The sequence below is a fragment of the Desmodus rotundus genome, chromosome 1 (genome assembly GCF_022682495.2).
Source record: "Desmodus rotundus isolate HL8 chromosome 1, HLdesRot8A.1, whole genome shotgun sequence".
NCBI classification, from domain to species: Eukaryota; Metazoa; Chordata; class Mammalia; order Chiroptera; family Phyllostomidae; genus Desmodus; species Desmodus rotundus.
Genome location: NC_071387.1, coordinates 210,726,876 through 210,744,017, shown reverse-complemented (window position 1 = coordinate 210,744,017; position 17,142 = coordinate 210,726,876). Strand labels below are relative to the sequence as shown.

Below are 17,142 nucleotides of genomic sequence, written 5' to 3'. Positions count from 1 at the left end.
ACACAGATTTTTTTAAAAAAGTATAATCTCCGAATTCTACGTATTCACTGGTTAATGTTTTATATCTACTTAGTAAAGTACCAGTAAAGTTGGGTTAATTTGATGTTTTCAAGCACTCCAATAAAATAATGCCAGCCATCACCGAGGGTAGATTCGGCAAGGGAAAAACGCAGGTCCAAGGACCAGAGAACCACCAGTGAGCTCAGCCGAGACGCTGGCACTCCTCACGAGGACTTGTTCACGGCAGACCTTTACCTCGCCCCTCCTTGAAAACACCGATGAAGAACAGCAGTTTAGGTTCTGGGAGTTCTGAATTCGAATCCTAGGCAGTATTGCATTAGTCACCCACACCCGTGTTTCTGAACAAATGACAAGCAGAAGTTACCTCTCCATAGAGAATGACAGGAGTCTACTCACCCATGAATGCTTGTTGTTGGTATCTTTTCCTGACAAAGAAAAGTGGCAATAAAATCTGCTTTCTTCTTAGTTTCAACAAAGACCATAGTTCTTTCATCACCTACAAGACAATGAAACAGCGATTAACACTCAAACCAAAAACGCAGAAGAGGGTGAAGCGGGGCAGGTGAGCAGGAAAGCAGCTTCACTCCCAGCACGAGACCGGCCTCTCACACGTTAGCTCCCTGGTGGAGAAATGCCAACGTAGAGAAAAGGACTGTTCTCTCGCTTGAGGGGCTAAAAACATCAGCTCGCCCCTTGGCCCACCAGGCCCTCGCAGACAAAGAGACGGCGGAAAGCCAAGTGAGGACACCTGCTCCTCTCTGCAGTTCCAAACCTGCCTGAGCGCCTTCGCCTCCCTGTGGGCAAACAAGCGCCTTCTCCCTCCACCTCCCAAGCTAATCCTGGATTGCCCAAGATGTCTGTAATAATGGCACCCGACCCAGGGCGGACAAGCTCTGCGATATTTCCTAGTGTAGCTTTGTCTTAACGCACACCTCTTTATCCCTGAAGTTCCTTAGAGAGGTGTAACGAAAATTGAAGTGACAGCTTTCTCCCAGACTCTTACAAAGATTATTTACTTGCTGACTTAAAAGTGTTTAGCTGGTAGAAACTCGTGCATGAGCCAGAGAACTTTCCACACAAGGAGTTGCCCTATAAAGCGTCAGAAAGAGAGTGGTTACAGGCTTAAGGGAAGGCAGGATGTATTCCTGTGCCTAACGCCTCCCCATCTCCCTATCATCTGGCTTCATTTACTCAGCAAACAAGAGAGGCCAAGGCCAAGGCCAATCACTGTTTCACGGGCTGGAACACAGTGACGGCGCCAAGCCCCTGCCCTCCTGCGGGCACGCAGTTCTGCACAGGACAACCGCAGCAGGGTGAAGGGTCCCTGAGGGTCACTTTGGGCTGCACCTTCTCTACTCAGACGACATCTGAGTAGGGACAGCGATAAAATAAGACAGTGAATTACTCAGGTGCCTGGGTGAAGGTCATTTACGAAGGCTCTGCGGCACAGGTGTTCTTGATGAGCTCGGAAAAACTGAAGCAGGCCCCTGAGGGGCTTCTCCATCCTGGGAGGAGGGAAGAGCAAGTATGCGGGCTTCGGTGAGGCGGGAGCGTGCCTGGCGTGTGGAGACAGCGGCAGCACAGTGTGGCTGGAGCGGGGTGGGCGGGGACGGCACGGGAGAGAGAGACCAGACCGAGACCAACAGAAGCCACTTCGTGCCGGGTGCCGAAGGTCACTGCGAGGACCTTCTCCTTTGAGCAGGGAAGCCGCTGGGCTGTCAGCAAAGAGGCGATAAGAGCTGACGTTTGTTTTACCCGAGCAGCCCGCGGATCTGGCATTTTCTGATGGTAGAACCAAGACCAGATGTGCAGTTACAGGAAGAAATCAAGGACGGCTCCAAGTCTGTGCATCTAAGCAAGTGGAAGAATGGAACCAAGACGCGAGGGTCAGCCACACTACCCGACAGCCAGCGGAGAAAGCAAGGACTGCAGCGCTGGCGAGCGAGGCCGAAGGACACAGGCGTTTGTCTGTGAGCACGGAGACTGTGCCCTCCATCAGAAACTGCCTCCCAGTACTGCTGGGAGTCGTCAGGACGCTCGAGGCCAGGGCTGGCTCACCCGCCGGTCGGGGGCAATGGCCCCCAGGCGGTCAGGACCCCCCCTCTCGCCTCTTCTCGGCTCCCGAGTGTGTCCCAAGTGACCATGAAACTGAGTTCTGCTGACGCCCCTTCTCCAGGCCCTGCTCCCGGCCCACCTGTGGTCACTAGCTCAGACACCGGGCACTCACCCTGCCGGTGGCAGCCACGGTCGCAAGGCCGCCTCTCTGAGCGGACCACCTGGTGGTCTGGGGACGGGTTAACGAAGCACGGTGGCCTGTGCTGTCGGGTGAGAAGTCACACAGGGTCCGTTCGGTCAGTCTTGTCGGTCAGTCCACGGTGAGGTAAACCGAATGCAGGGCCTAAAAAGAACCCCCGCTCTGAGGCTACACTGCGACGTCTCGTATCCGTGTGCTCACACTTGCCCTGTGGCTGACGCAGCCACACTGAGGCCGCCCTCGCCCACGGGCGTGCAGCGCGGTCTCCGTCCCCACGCGTGGGGTCATTGTTGGTACCCTCTGCAGACCGTGAACAAACTATTACCCAGTCTCTTAAACTAAGGGAGCTCGATTCTGATTAGTCCACAGAGAGAAAATGGAGAAGTAACTTACTGAGATAGACACTCCTAAAATTCCAAGAAAATGAAGAAACTAAATACTTTAACTGTATTAAAGTTATTTTAAAAATTCTTCCTACAGAAACTAAGTTAGAAACATTTGAGGATTCCAAGTTCACACGACTATTAGTTTTAATCCTCACCTGAAGATTCACTTACTGCTGTGAGAGACGGAGAGGCAGACACAATCGATCAGCTGCCCTCCAGGTGTGCCCCAACCAGGGGCTGAACCCACAACGCAGGCGTGGGCCCTGACCGGGAATCGAACCCGCGACCTTTGGTGCACAGGGCGATGCTCCAACCAACCAAGGCACAACTGCCAGGGCCCACGTTCACATAAGTGATGAAATCTTTGATAAACAAGGCTAATTTAATAGCTCTGGTGTAAAAAAACACCTGTCTTTTCTCCACTTTGTCAGTGTTAAGTACACTACAAACATGTATCTTATTTTACTTGGACTTGTTCTTCTTGACAAGTAGAGGTCTGCCGGTCACCAAACCCATACTCTCCGCAGCGCTCCAGACCAGGAAATGCTAAACCCGCTCGACTCAATTTACTCGCTACTCAACAACAGCGTGTTTTTCAGGACGTCATCTTGCCAGTTTCCGAGATCTTCATAGCTTTCAGTAACTCAAAACAGTAGACTGCGCTGACTTAGTGAGTGGGTAGAGGGTCACTGAGCGCAGCACCGAACTCTCAACACTGGTGACGGGACACAGGGCTGTCCTAGGCGGCACGTCCCGTTGAGAGGCAGCCTCTGGGTCACACTCACGACGTCCGCTTTTGCCACTCGAACCTCGTGGAAAAGGAGCATGGGGTGTAGAAGGCCATGTGGGAAGCTCACGAGCTCTGGCACACCGGTGTGTGTGACACCTCTGAACTGTCCGTCCTGCCTCCAGGTTCCTCCGTGAAATATAAGTTACGATGCTTAAGAGTCATAATTAACATAAGTGGCTGAGATTATACCAAGATTAACAGTGAGAGAGAAATAGAAATGCTTTTGTTTTTCAAGAAAAAAATGGCAGTTTTCCCTGAACTGGTGCCTCTCAGTACTTTGGTCTGCGGCCTCTCGGAAGTCTTGCAGAAGTCACTGATAATTCCACAGGGTTTTGATGGCGTGGGTCAAGACTGCTGATGCTTACCGTGTCGCAGATGAAGACCGAGGAAGCTGAAACGCTTTTTCAAGCTGCACTGAGGACACAGAAGCCTTTGTGTGCCTGGGACACCGGCAGTCGCCTCACCGAGCCGCGGAGCGCCCCGGGCGAGGGCCCGCCTGCCCTGGGGTGCGGGAAAGCACATGGAGGGTCCGCACTTGGGAACCGGGCTTTCCTTGGGGTCATTTATCATATGTGAGTCTTAAAAGAAGCTATGAAATGTGCTAAAAGTTTAGCAAAATGCAATCATTCGGGATAGTAACGCTTTACTGTTTAATGCCTTTATTTCCAGTAAGAAAGGTTATCCTTTGGGGGGGGGGGGGGTTGTATGTAATCAGCCTATATTGCACAGAACCTGTTTATGTCTTTGATTTAAAGAAAAAAAGAGCAAAGGTCCCTTATTTATGAAAGAGCTATCATCGTTCTTCACAATCACATTACCATCTCTGTTTACTTTTCGATGCTTTCTGGTCACTACTTTGTAACCGAGTCTTGTTCCTCAAACACTGTCCCACACTAATCAAATGTCCAACTCTCCCTGACAACCTCTTGATTTTTGCCTTTTTAAAATCAGAAAATAAATTTAAAAAAAAGAAATCCACCTAAACTACCTTTGAGATTCACTAATGTTGTTAATATGTTTCAAAAATGTGTACTTTGGGGAAATGCCTGGAAATGTGTACATTTCCTCGCTGTTCACAGAGTGTGTTTACCTTTGGGAGGAACCTGACCCACAAGTCCAGCCCCGGCCTGGCCCCGCACACAGGCGCTACGACATCACTGACCTCATCCCCCGTGCTGTCCTCCCTCCCTGTGCCTGTGCTGTGACTTCCAGGCTGCACTCCTCAACCCCTGCACGGTTTCTGGGGGGACCACTCAGTACACTATGTAACTGTCTAGCCTTATGCTGTATACCTGCAACTAAAATAAAACTGAGTATCAACTGTAATTGCAAAACCCCCCACAATGCCACAGGAGGCCTTTACTCATGGAGAATAGAAGTTTCGGGGGGAAAGAGAAGCACTGATGAAAACACTTAAGAAATAACTATGCAGCTTTTGTATGTTTACCAAAGGTCTGAAGGTACCTCGCCCAACACCACAGCACACTGGCGGCCCGTCATAACGTCACTTCCGGTTCTAGAAGTTCATCTGACTGCGGCCTCACTTCTTTCGTAGTTTGAATCCAGCATCTGCTAGGCCAGCGGTTCTTACCCGGGGACACACCTCGGACTGACACGTGGCGTTCTGTACAACAAGCGACGTCTCCTAGTCTCCCCGTCCGGGACCTATGTCCTCGGTGTTCTCGGTATGAAAGGCTGTCCACCCACATCAGTAACTCACATGTGACGTGCAGACCTGAGACAGGCTTCTTCACCCTTGGAGCCTTCTACCCGTCGTGGGGGAACGGCTTTGCCATCTTCGCTTTGCATGTCACAGAAGCCACCGATTGTCCTGTTTGGGAGCCCTGTTCTCATTAAGCCCTCCTTCAACCTTCCACATGCAACGACAATCAGTGATAAAGTGACCACAGCATCCAGTTCTTTTCCACTGAGGCTGGCCCAGAGCTCTGCCACGAGCTTCAGAGCGTCCACCTCCCAGGAAGATGGGCAGAGCCCGAGCTTGTGGGGAAGGGCCAGAGCGGCCGCGGCCAGCCGCTGGCACAGCAGGGACAGTCCTGGGGCCGCGGCTCTGAGCAACGTGGCCTTGACACTGCCCAGGGCCTCTCGCGGGACTGAGCCGGGTTTCTGGGGCGAGCCCAGCGGCGGGCAGGGTCACGGGCGCAGACCGCCAATGGATCCGTGCAGTGAGCATGACACGAAAGGGGGTCTTGAGAAGCGAGGTGGCACGGCAGGTGGACTGTGGCAGAGAGAGTTCCTTAGACTCGCTCCTGTCCCTCGGACCGCAAACAGTGATGCCTGCACAAGCGTGGTCTCGGACGTCTAACGGCAGCATCCAGAGACAAGTTAGTTTTGTAACTTCAGCAGCTGTTCCGCAACGTGCTGCGCCAACTCAAGGAGGCCGGCACTGTCGGTGGCCAGCCTTGCTGCACTTGCACAAAGGAGCCCAACGTGACAAGGCCAGCAGCCTCTCCGGCAGTCAGGAGTAGCCTCCGAGACTGCTGTGCTCGGGAGGGGTGCAATGCTTCACAGGAGCCAGACAGAGCACACGCTGATGCCCCCTGCAGGGTGGCCTGCGCCCTTCACTGCCCTTTGTCCTTCGCACCGCTGCTGCGAGGGACGGACGTGCAGACTAAAGCAGCACAGACACGAGCGTTCCTCTCAAATGTAACCGTTACTTTTCAGACATCAACCAGTTTCGTCTGTAAATCCATTTGACCCTTCCCGACATACGTGTTCTTTAAATTCGCCTATGGAGTAACTGTAACATCTCACTAGTTCCCTTGGTAATTAAACTCAAAATCTTTAACCTTTGTTCACTTAAAGTTAAAATTATGAAAGAGACAGTTATACTGCCATGAAATAATTAGAACTGAATTTTAAAGGTAGAAGGAGGGAAGCTAGCAGGTTTTAAGTTAAAAATAGAAAAGGACATAAATTATATGAACAAAAATATGTGTAATTGAGGGTACGCTGGATGGACAGTCCTTGCAGAGTTAAAAAAAAAAAAAAAAAGCAGCAGCAGCAGCAACAATAAATTCTGGACCACGGAGCATTCACCCGTTCCCGCGATGAGAAACACACCAGGAGCGCTCACACGCCCACCCGTGGGGCTCGCAAAGGCAGCCGGCCCTTTCGGAAACTCTCCTCATTAGGATGCTTCCCAAATTGTACTCCACGGACGCACGTGTGAAAACGTTAAGGTGCTTACACTAGAAAGGTGCTCTGATTTCAGCAAAACCACGCGGCTCGGCTCGCCTGCAGCAGAGCTCCAAGGGCTGAACAGGGCCGTGGCTGCTGCTGCACCTCCGTGCCCTCCGTCCTGGGGCTGGGGGTGACGAAGCATTGTGCGGACGGTGGTTTTGAGAATTAAATGCCCCGACACGTGCAAGACAATCAGCGTGCTGTGCGGCCCCCAGCGGTGACCATCGCTGCTCCACGTGCCCCAGGATTCACTGTGGAGCAGCAGGAAGCACACCAAACAGAGCTTCTCAAACCCAAGATGAGTTCAGTTTGGGTTTTAAAAAGTGTTTTAATGTAAAGACTAGAAACCTCTAAAAAGTGCTTTCTAAACCCACTTTCCATCTTTTGCTCATTTTTGGAAACGAGATGGTTTCTGGCCTTCCTGTCCCCCACCCCCAACCTCGGGCTGACAGACACAGAATCGCTGCCGTGGCAGCCTGTAACACACTCAGCCTGGGAGGTAAGGAGAGGGCGCCGCAACGGCCCTCGTGGGAATCTGCACTTCCAGGTACAGACCACGGCCACTTCAAACAAAGGAACGGATGAATTCCCACAAAAACTGGTTTTCAGGGGGAGGGGACTAGAGTTCTCACTGGGGTCGTGAAGAATCAGAATTAGATCCTTACAGTCCCTTCCAGCTCGAAAATGCTTTGAATCTGCCAACGCAGCAGGCCTTAGAAAGCAAAAACTGAGACCTGCACACACAGCAAAAGTCGCTTCTGGTGGAGGAGTGTTTGATGTAAAGATACATTACTAGGCCTTTCTATTTTCTAAAACAAAAAAAATCTGCTGAAACCGTTTTTAGTAAAATACTATTAAGCAAAGTCTCAAATCCTTCCTATTTCTAAACTTTATGAAGGAGAAAGGACTATACTACTATACAGTTTACAGAGAAAACTGAACCGTAAAAACCTCCATAAAAACAGCTGTAGGAAAAAGGGAAATGATGAAAACACTTATCAAAACTCACGCCAATTCTTACAGTAATCTTTGGAAACCAAAGCTGCGAGAAGACGCCATTCCGTCGGCGCGAGGTACCTGTGTTGCGCAGAACTTCCACGAGCTTCTCCCTCTTCGCGTACTGGCCCACCTGCAGGACGCTCTGCTGCACGTCGGTACAGGCTCCGCCCACTTGTCCCACAGCAACAAACAGGTAGTTCGGCTTCAGGAACTCCCCGGCCAACCTCAAAAGACAAAGATTCTTCCTTAACTCACCCTCTTCCACTGACACCTGGAGCATCTGCCGAAACCCTGCAGGTGTCACTTCAAGATTAATTAGACAGACTGTAACATCTTCAACATGACAAAGTGAACTATCAGCCAAGTACGGCTCTCAAAGATCAAAACAAAATGTTGAGTTTCTGTAAAATACGTGATTACCAGTGAAAAAGCCCGTGGCGAATAATGGGTACAGTGATACCAGCTAGATGCGCTGACCATGCCCAACTGCATGCGATGTGGGCGTGACAGTCGTGAGTTTGCACACCTGTGTACAGTGGCACAATAGTAAGTGTGCAATAACCACCGCATCGAATGTGTGTGCAACACTGACAGGAACTACGTTAAACTATATACAATGTATATATAACAAAAATAAAAAGTTTGCTAAACTAAAATGAATCTCAGACTACAAGAAGCTGAAATTTTTGCTGGAGACTGAAATGTAAGTTGACGGAAAGAATCCTGTTCCTCACTCACAGCGTTTATGATGTCAAGAGCTGTTTGTTAATCACTAAACTGCCAGTGAACCATCATGAGCAAACCAGACCTTTGCTCAACACCTCCTGGCACAGCACACACAGAAAACCGTACTCGTTGAGCAAAACTGAGCAAAAAGAGAGAGAGACAAGAAGTGCAGGGCCCAGAGGCGAGGAGGCCAGGGCAGGCTGGGGGCACTCACCCCACGGCTGGGGGTGTCCACATCTGGACACACACAAGGTCGCCCAGAGCCCTGGCGGACGGAGAGGGGAATGCCCGCTAGAAAGTGGAGCGTGGAGGATCAGGGGCAGACCCAAGTCTGTCTGGCCCCCTCTCTCCAAGCAGCTGTCCTGTACTTCCTATCTGCCTCCCAGAATAGCATGAAACCAGCGCACAAACCCAGCAGGCCCAGAGCCTTCACAGATCACTGCTGCTGCTTTGTCCTCACCTCCTCTCCCAGCAGAGAGGAGATAAATGCTTCCTCTCCAGCCGCCTCCCTCCAGGGTCGAGCTCCTCTCCCCAGGCACAGACCCTGAAATCGTCTGCAGTGCTTCACTCCCTGTCACCTTGTCACTCACCAAGCAGATGGCGAGGCACACTAGACACAAGGCGCTGGGGAGCAAAGATGCACAGGACGGCCTTTGCCTCTGGGGGCGCACTTCAAGCAGGACACACAGTTGTATGAACACAGTCACTATATTCTTCTAAATGATCAGTGTAATAGTTATGTGTTTTAGTTATGTGCTAAATATTTTGACATTTAACAATTTTATTGTAAAATCTAGTGTCACAACACTTAGCATCTACTGAACACTTAATATTCCAACAAACGTGCAAAATGTTTAACGTAGTTTAAAATGATGTCTATTCAGAAGAATCTTCGAGTGTGACGCTTGACCTAAGGAAGCAGCAGGTCAGAGTGTGGAGCAGTGGTGGGCGGGGAAAGGCATTCCACGCACGAGGAGAGAGGAGCAAGAACAAATGAGGAGGAGGGACAGGATCCGCCTTGCCCAGCCAACAGGAAGCAGTTTGTTTTGAATCCTCACCCAAAGATACGTTTATTGATTTTAGACAGTGGTACACGTGGTCGTTTGGGCTGGCGGCTACCCAGATACTTTCCTGTTTCAGGGCGAATCGGAAAACGGATGGGCAGCCAGAGTGCTACTTGCTAGATAAGGAGGTAACCGGTAATAGTAATTCCCAAGGATGATGATGGAAACGTAGGCATCCCACTTCAGACTTAAGGTGCCATTTAAGTACAAGACACTCTTGGTTTATGTAACACTAAGAAACAAACTGTGCCAGCTGACTAAATGCTTTCTTAGGATCTAGTCTTTTTCCCCAACAAAAGGCTCTTTTAACTTCACACGCAAACTTCTAAAATCCCACGGTAACTAAAACACACAGTGGCCAGCTCTGCGCTCGGAGCTGTGGAGCATGTTTGGCCCCACGCAGCTTCCCGTTGGACCAGGGGCCACTTTAGAGTATGCTGCCCCCCGGAAGCTGCCCCCTGATAGAAACTGGAACCGTCCGCTGAAAAGACAGCTCCTGGGCCAGCTTGAAGTGACTCCGTGAGGCTTGCCCATCATCCAACAGGACACAGGGAACCTGGGACGCAGCAAGCGGGCCTCCCAGTCTGCGCTTCCCGTCCCCCGCCACTCCGGGTTCTGCAGGTCCGGAGGTCCGGGCTCCCAAACAGAGAGCCGCTCCGCCACTGCTGCGGTCTGTGCTCCTCAGGCTCCCCGCGGCCAGGGGGCCAGCGGGCAGCAGGAAGAGTGACCACGCTCACAGGGATGTGGCCCCCAACCTCAGAACACACCAGACCACACCGGTCAAGGCCTGGTATGCCAACTCTACCAAAGACCCAGGGCTCCCAAGTGCTATAATTTCGATTTGAAGAAAAAACACAATTATGACAGTAACTCCATTTAGTGAGCCCTTACTAAACGCTAGCTAGATGCTGAGCTGTAACACACACGTACACCTTTCACTAAAGTGAGATGCTAATGCAAGGCCAGGAACAGAGGTGGGAAACAATGAAAAATATGGGAGACTTTTTAGGAATACACCCACCTTTCACACTGTTTTACAATCTTAAAAACAACAGTCCAATCTCACAAGCATGGGACACTCGCATCGCTTCTGCCCCATGAGAGCGCTGACGTGCACCTCAAGTGTGCTCAGGAAGGACGCCTACCTCTGGATCTCCTCCGGGAAGGTGGCGCTGAACATGAGGGTCTGGCGCTGCTCCTTGGGCGGCATCCCCGGGCAGGACATCAGTCTCTTCATCTCCGGCCCAAAACCCATGTCCAGCATGCGGTCGGCTTCGTCCAGAACTAGGTATCTCACTTGACTAAGACCGATCTTTAGGAGATTTTGGAAGGTTAGAGAATACACCATGGTTACCACTAAAATATCCTCCACGGTTCCAACCACTAACACGTTCGTGAGCATGAGCATGAGAGTGAGAAATGAATGCGCAGGAGCCGCCGCGCCCAGGTGACACCGCCACTGCCCATTTTGGCGCTCCACTGCCTCCGGCTGTAAACCATCCTGTGCATCGAGACTGAAGGGAACCGAACCATCCAGACCAATCCCGCAAGGCAGACCTGCGTTACTCAGAACCTCGGCACCTTCACGGACTCCCCTGCCGGCCCCCGGCCCACATAGCTCTTAAGAAGCACTTGTGGGGGGCCCATGTGCTGTGTGGCTGGGGCGCCTGGAGAGCTTTCCAGTCTCAGGCCAGTTTTGAGGTGCAAGAGCCACACCGGGCTGGTGAGCGCTGCGCTGGACGGCACAGGGCTGGACTGCGTCATCTGACCAAGTCAGACTCCTTAGGAAATGAGAATTCCTAAGTGGACGTCAAATACAAATGGCTTACAGAATGCGATCTGTTCTAACTGCTTCAAAGCCTTAATAAAGTCTCCACTCTCCTCTCTCAGAAACGGCGGGGACACACCGCCTCCCATGAACGGGCACTGCCATGGAAAGCAGCAGGGCGCGTCCACAATAAGGCGCCACCAGAGAAAACGCTGGTGGGGAGGCAGGCAGTCTCTCTCGGCGAGGGTCCTAAGAGCGGTGCCTCCGGCACACCAAGCGTGCTTTGCGTGACCCCTTACAGGAGAACTAAACAAGCATATCACGTTCACGGAAGTGAGTTTAAAGTCCTAAAAAGTTAACCATCCTGGTTCAGATCACTCCCACACTTAAAACGGAGACGAAACTACTGATGTCAAAGGCTGTCTTCCAGGAAAGAAAAGGTTTCATCAAGACAGACACGAAACTAGCTAAAAGCACTTCCTGCGTTTTTCCCCCATTGTAGTTGGCTGTAACGCAGACTCTAAAATCAGATCCAGATGCTAATCCCAGCCCCACTGCTTCCCAAACTAACGGGGATTTTTAAAACAAATTACACACTTATACCGAGTTTGCTTTCCCAAGTATGAAATGAGAGCTACTAGGTATCTCCTGTTGAAATTACTGAGAATTACGTAAGAATGTGACAGGGCCTGGCATATAAACGGATACGACAGTTCTCAAACAAAGGTACTATCTCAACACCACCGTCTCCATTTCCCCTCCAGAAAATAACTATCCATCAGTCTCACAAACGCCTTGTCGCCCGCGGCCTACCTTCTCTTTACTTATGACGTCCATCAGCCTCCCCGGCGTGGCGCACAGCACGTTGCAGCCTTGGACGATCTGCCGGACCGAGTGCCCAAACTGGGTCCCCCCGTATATGACCACAGCTCTCACACAGGTCCTAGTGACCAGAAAAGTAAAGGTCACTTTCTAGTTACTCGAAAATTACACATTTGTTTATAACGAGATGTAAAACTAATCCATAAAGAAAAACCGAATACATTCAACAATCTTTAAATAAATAAATTCTCCCCAGGAAGAAGTTGATAAACAAATGAAAAACTATGAAAAAAATACTTTGTTACCTATCTGATAACAGGCTCTTCAAAAACAAGGATAAACCCCACCACCCCACACAAAAGTAGGACGGAAATGGGACGAAAACAGGAACAGGTGGCTGCGTGAACACACCGATGGCGTTCCGACGTTTTTACACTCGACGTGCTGAGAAGGAAGAGAAACGCGCCGACCAGCAGGACGTCCGCCCTCAAGTCTGAGGACGCCCTGGGGAGCAGAGCGGGGGACGGGCACTTGGGGGGGGGGGAGCGGGCGCCACCCCCTCACAAGCAGAGCCTCTACGGAGCTCCCCACACTGCCTTCCATCCCAGCCGATTCACACGTGGGGACCTGCCCTGAGGCCATGTCCCCACAGTGGGCAAAGGTGCCTGCAGAGTAAGATCCACCACCAACATTATTTTTAGTATCGAAAGTCTGAAAACCATCTAAGTGTCTAATAGCAGAAGACTTAAAGTTACAGTCTCATTTCAAATAAACCGATTTATACAAAATAAAAGGCTAACAGCTTCTACACAGGAAATTCTAAAACTATCGTAAAGAAAAACACTGAGATCCCAGCAGGTAAACTGGTTAGATAATGAACGGATCATTCCCAAAGAAAAATTACTAAGCATTCAAAAAGTAGTTCAACCTCCTAATAATCCAATAAAGTCTAAGAATGAAGATACCTGTGGTGGTTCAAAATATGTACACAAATTCTTCAATATGCCTTCTTTCTGTCAAATATGGGTCCCACTCCCCTCCCCCCAAAGGGTGTGCAAGGCTGGCTTCGCAGGCGGGTGACCTGCGTGGTCACAGTGGGGCTCGAGCCTAGAGGAGCCTGAGCTGGGCCTGGAGCTCTGCTCTTCGCTGCCCCAGTTCGTGGGAGTTCTAAACAAAGAAGCTGCGTCTCCGTCCTGCTTGAGGCCCCGCAGACTGCACAGCCAGCCCTGAGTCGGGACGGAGGCTCGGTGACTTCTCAGTGGCACACAGAGCATGGCGAAGTGGCTGTGACCACTGCACGGCACAGAGGCCATGCAGTCCCCTCTCTGCCCCTCCACACTGACCGCTCAGTCTCCGGAAGCCGAGCTGTGTGCACAGGACAGTCAAGCGTCCGTCCACAGGGGCCCGGCCAAGCCTTTGGAAGGCCGCTGTCCCGGGCCACCTCCTGTCTGCAGCCTCACAAGAGACCTCAAGCCAGAAGCACCCAGCTAAACTGTTCCCCAGCACCCAACCCCCAGAAACTACGAGGTAATAATAGCTACTGTTTGAGCAGCTAAGTTTTCGGGCACTTTGTTAAGCCGCAATCGACAACTAACACAACACCAAATACTGGCAAAGTGCGTAGTGAAATGAGCATTCCCTGCTGCTAGAATGTACACTGGGGCAGGCTTGAAATAAGTTCATACCCTGCAACATCAAATTTTTTAAAACATGCTGTAAGGAAGTAGAAATAGAAAACTTAACACCGAAAGCAGAGAAAGCACAGAGCAGCTGTTCATTATGTGGTTATTTACAGTAGCCCCGAGTTAGAAACAACGTAAATGCCCCAAAACAGGGAAATAAAATGTGTGCGCACGGACGATCTTAAAATCGTTACAAATGAGGCCTCATTATGACATAAGCAGCTTTCCAAATTTATGTGTAAAAAAACCACATTTTTATTAGGAACCCGCAAGTTCATTTTTTTAAATTAAAATCTACCAGATAATACACCAATAAATTCACTACTTTCTTACCATCCTCCTTCTATTATCTAATTTTTAATAAGCACATTTGTCTTTAAAATTAAAATAAGCAGGTATCCATAAATAAGATTATGAAAAAGAACATTTCAACTAAGTGACACTAGTTTCACGGTCACTTCACCACTGAGTTCCTCCCCACCAAGCGAGGACAGCCGGTGAGGCAGCCCCGGCTGGCTTGGCCTCCTGCACGCACTCACCCGAAGGAGAACTTCCGGGCCTCCAGGAAGATCTGGTTGGCCAGCTCCCGGGTGGGGGCCACGACCAGGCACTGGGGCTCCTGCAGCTCCCGGAAGCGGCTGGCGGTCACGCCGTCGCGCATCATGTGTGCCAGGATCGGCAAGAGAAAGGCTGCCTGCAGGTGAAATGGCATCGCCCCAGCTCATCAGGCGCCGCCCCTGGCCCGCCCGGACCTACCTCGTGCGCTGTGACCTCAGGGCCTTCTTCCGTCTTGCTGGGCAATTTAAATGAGGAAGAAAATCGATTTCATTTCAATGAAGTCTTAACACTTAAGTCTTTATACTCATATGATACAATATAAAATGTTTGGTAAAGTTACCATACCCTGTCTAAACATTCTGACTTCTCTTTAAAAAGCATACGCATGGATTTAACTAAATCAAGGAACACTCACTCACAGTGGGGAACGAAGATACAACTTGAGGGAAATTGCTTCGTTTAGCAGTTACTCTGAGTCCTCTGGGGCAGTGATGACATTGCCACTCAGAATGCAGGACACAAGCAGAGCAGAGCTCGGGGAACCACACATCTGGATCACTAAGTGCACCGCCCTTGGGGTGGGGGAGGTGGTGGAGAGCAGAGCGGGGGAAGTGGTGGCGGAAGGAGCCGGACTTGGGTGGTGAACACGTGATATGACGTACAGATGACGTGATACAGAACTGGACACTTGAAACCTGAGAAACTTCACTAACTAATGCCACCTCAATAAATCCAGTAAGAAATAAAAATAAAGTAAACATTACCATTACAGAAATTAGGTCTAGCACGACAAATTTATTTATTTTTTTTTGCTATAGTGCTTCCATTAAGCAAATGAGACACTAAAATCTGCCTCCCGATCCACGCCTGGGCCCTGCCCCAGCTGCTCCTCCACTGCCTCGCCCGTCTTCCCTCTGACTCCACCACCATGGCTGAGACTGACACAGTGTGAACCGGAAGCCGGGTCCTGGAAACGACCGTCTGAGACTCGCTCACGGGACCCGGCTTAATCAGCCAATGCCACAGTGAGCCCTGAAGCCGAGGCAGCCTCACCAGTTCTTCCAGAATTAGCACAACCTGAGGTTGCCTCTGACGATGCATGAAGCTACTCCCATCCTTTCGGTTCCCGGACTGCCTCAGCTCATCACACAACTTACCTCCCCCCTCTCTCTGTGCTTTCCCTCCTGTGGTCCCTCACCCTCCACTGACTGTTTCAGATACTACCACGTTCTACAAGGGGCTGAACACGCTTAGAAAAATTAAACATCCACGAACTGCAAAACTGGGGAGCGACTCAGAGCGACTCACGGTCTTCCCGGACCCCGTCTGGGCACACGCCATCAGGTCCCGGCCCGCGAGGATGATGGGGATGCTGTACTTCTGCACGGGCGTCAGCTTGGTGTAGCCGGCTCTGGCAATGTTGTTGCTCAGGCTCGGGCAGAGATCGGCCTCTTCAAAAGTCTGAAGAAAGGGCAGCGACTCAGTTCCACGTGGCAGAGCAGCCCATCCACAGCGACGCTCCCCCTGGGCTGGTGCCAGGTCTGGGTTACTCCCACTTCACACTCGGGAGTTACTTTGCTGACAGGCCCCGCTCACAGCGACATCGAACACCTGGGCGTCACTCCACGAAAAGACAGACTCACTCCTGCAGACAGCAGTTCTGAAGACACTTTCCTGCCCCCCGTCAGCCTCTGCTCAGCGCCAAGAGCTCCTCCTGATCAATGGGGACTGTGAGCCACCCCCACCCGCAGCCGTAGAAAACCACTCCCCTAAGACACTCTTTCTCCCATGTGAGAGGCCGAAATCTTGAATCTCTAGAAAAGTACCCTTTTTAGTGAATTTAAGTAAAGTTCTCATCCCGGTTTGGAGAGGTGGGGATGAAGCAGAGCAGAGCAGCCTCTTTCGACGTGGCAATTAATTCTACGCACACGGTGCTGAATTCCCATCCCGACACACTAGGTACCACAGGTGAAAGTCTTCCACTCTTTACCACTGACCTACAGGAGGGCACCCCATACTCCAAAACCCAAGTTGGCCACGCGGTCGAAACGGGGGTGACGTGAGGGAGCGGCCTGACACTGACCAAGATCGCCGGGGGTGCGCTGTGCCCGGAAACCTCCACCAGGATGCTGTCGTACTTGTCGAAGTTGATGCCCGTCTGGTAGTGCGCGAAGATGGAGCCCTCGTCCTCGGGCGGCGGCGGGGGGATGTAGGTCACTTTGGGGCCTGGAGTTCAAATAATAAACAGAACCTACGTTACAGGAGTAGAAGAGCCGTAAGAGGAAAACAGAAAAAACTGACAAAATCAAATTTTCAATACGTAGAATCCCCCACTACTCAGCATTCAGGTTCTCACTTCGAACCCGGAGACGCGAGCTCTGCACTCGCACACTCGCAGGCCCCCCGAGCGTGAGCACGCGTGCTGTGAGCCGCCCAGGGCTGCGCGTACCTTGGGGGTCACCGCTCTCTGCTCCTTCCGCTCCTGACTTCCAAGAACCTTGAAGGGATCAAACCCAAAGAGACAAATGTTTTTGAAAATTGAGAGTAACAGAACTCTCACTGTGAGAACCAAATGCTTTGTCTAAAGTAAAACTTACTCTTTCCAGAGTTCGTTACCACTTCCTCATTTAAGCCTTTGTAACCACCTGCGAAAGAAATCCACAGTGACCGTCAGTCGAGACACAAGGCTGGGCACACCTTCGTTTCACGGCTGCTCGCAGAGAGAACAAGCCCTAAACATGGACAGACATCTTTCACGTCCGTTCGCACACACGATACTTGAGACCATGAAGACGAGCGAAACCCAGAACATCTTAAGCTTCCTGAGTACTCAAACGCTGACCTGATGCAGCTGGCTCGGTTACATATTTA

The 17,142-nt window shown here is 51.0% G+C and overlaps 1 protein-coding gene across 1 annotated transcript in view; it reads right to left on the bottom strand.

Moving 5' to 3' along the window:
* Positions 1–17,142, bottom strand: part of DDX4 (DEAD-box helicase 4) — a 32,466-nt gene that overhangs the window by 1,787 nt on the left and 13,537 nt on the right. Inside the window, exons 6-14 of the mRNA XM_045204819.2 lie at positions 16,869–16,916; positions 16,721–16,768; positions 16,355–16,497; positions 15,580–15,732; positions 14,253–14,407; positions 12,023–12,152; positions 10,587–10,753; positions 7,730–7,875; positions 418–517 (exon numbers count right to left, since the gene is read on the bottom strand). Of these exons, the coding sequence (XP_045060754.1) occupies positions 418–517; positions 7,730–7,875; positions 10,587–10,753; positions 12,023–12,152; positions 14,253–14,407; positions 15,580–15,732; positions 16,355–16,497; positions 16,721–16,768; positions 16,869–16,916 (1,090 nt within the window). The remainder of the gene's footprint in view (positions 1–417; positions 518–7,729; positions 7,876–10,586; positions 10,754–12,022; positions 12,153–14,252; positions 14,408–15,579; positions 15,733–16,354; positions 16,498–16,720; positions 16,769–16,868; positions 16,917–17,142) is intronic.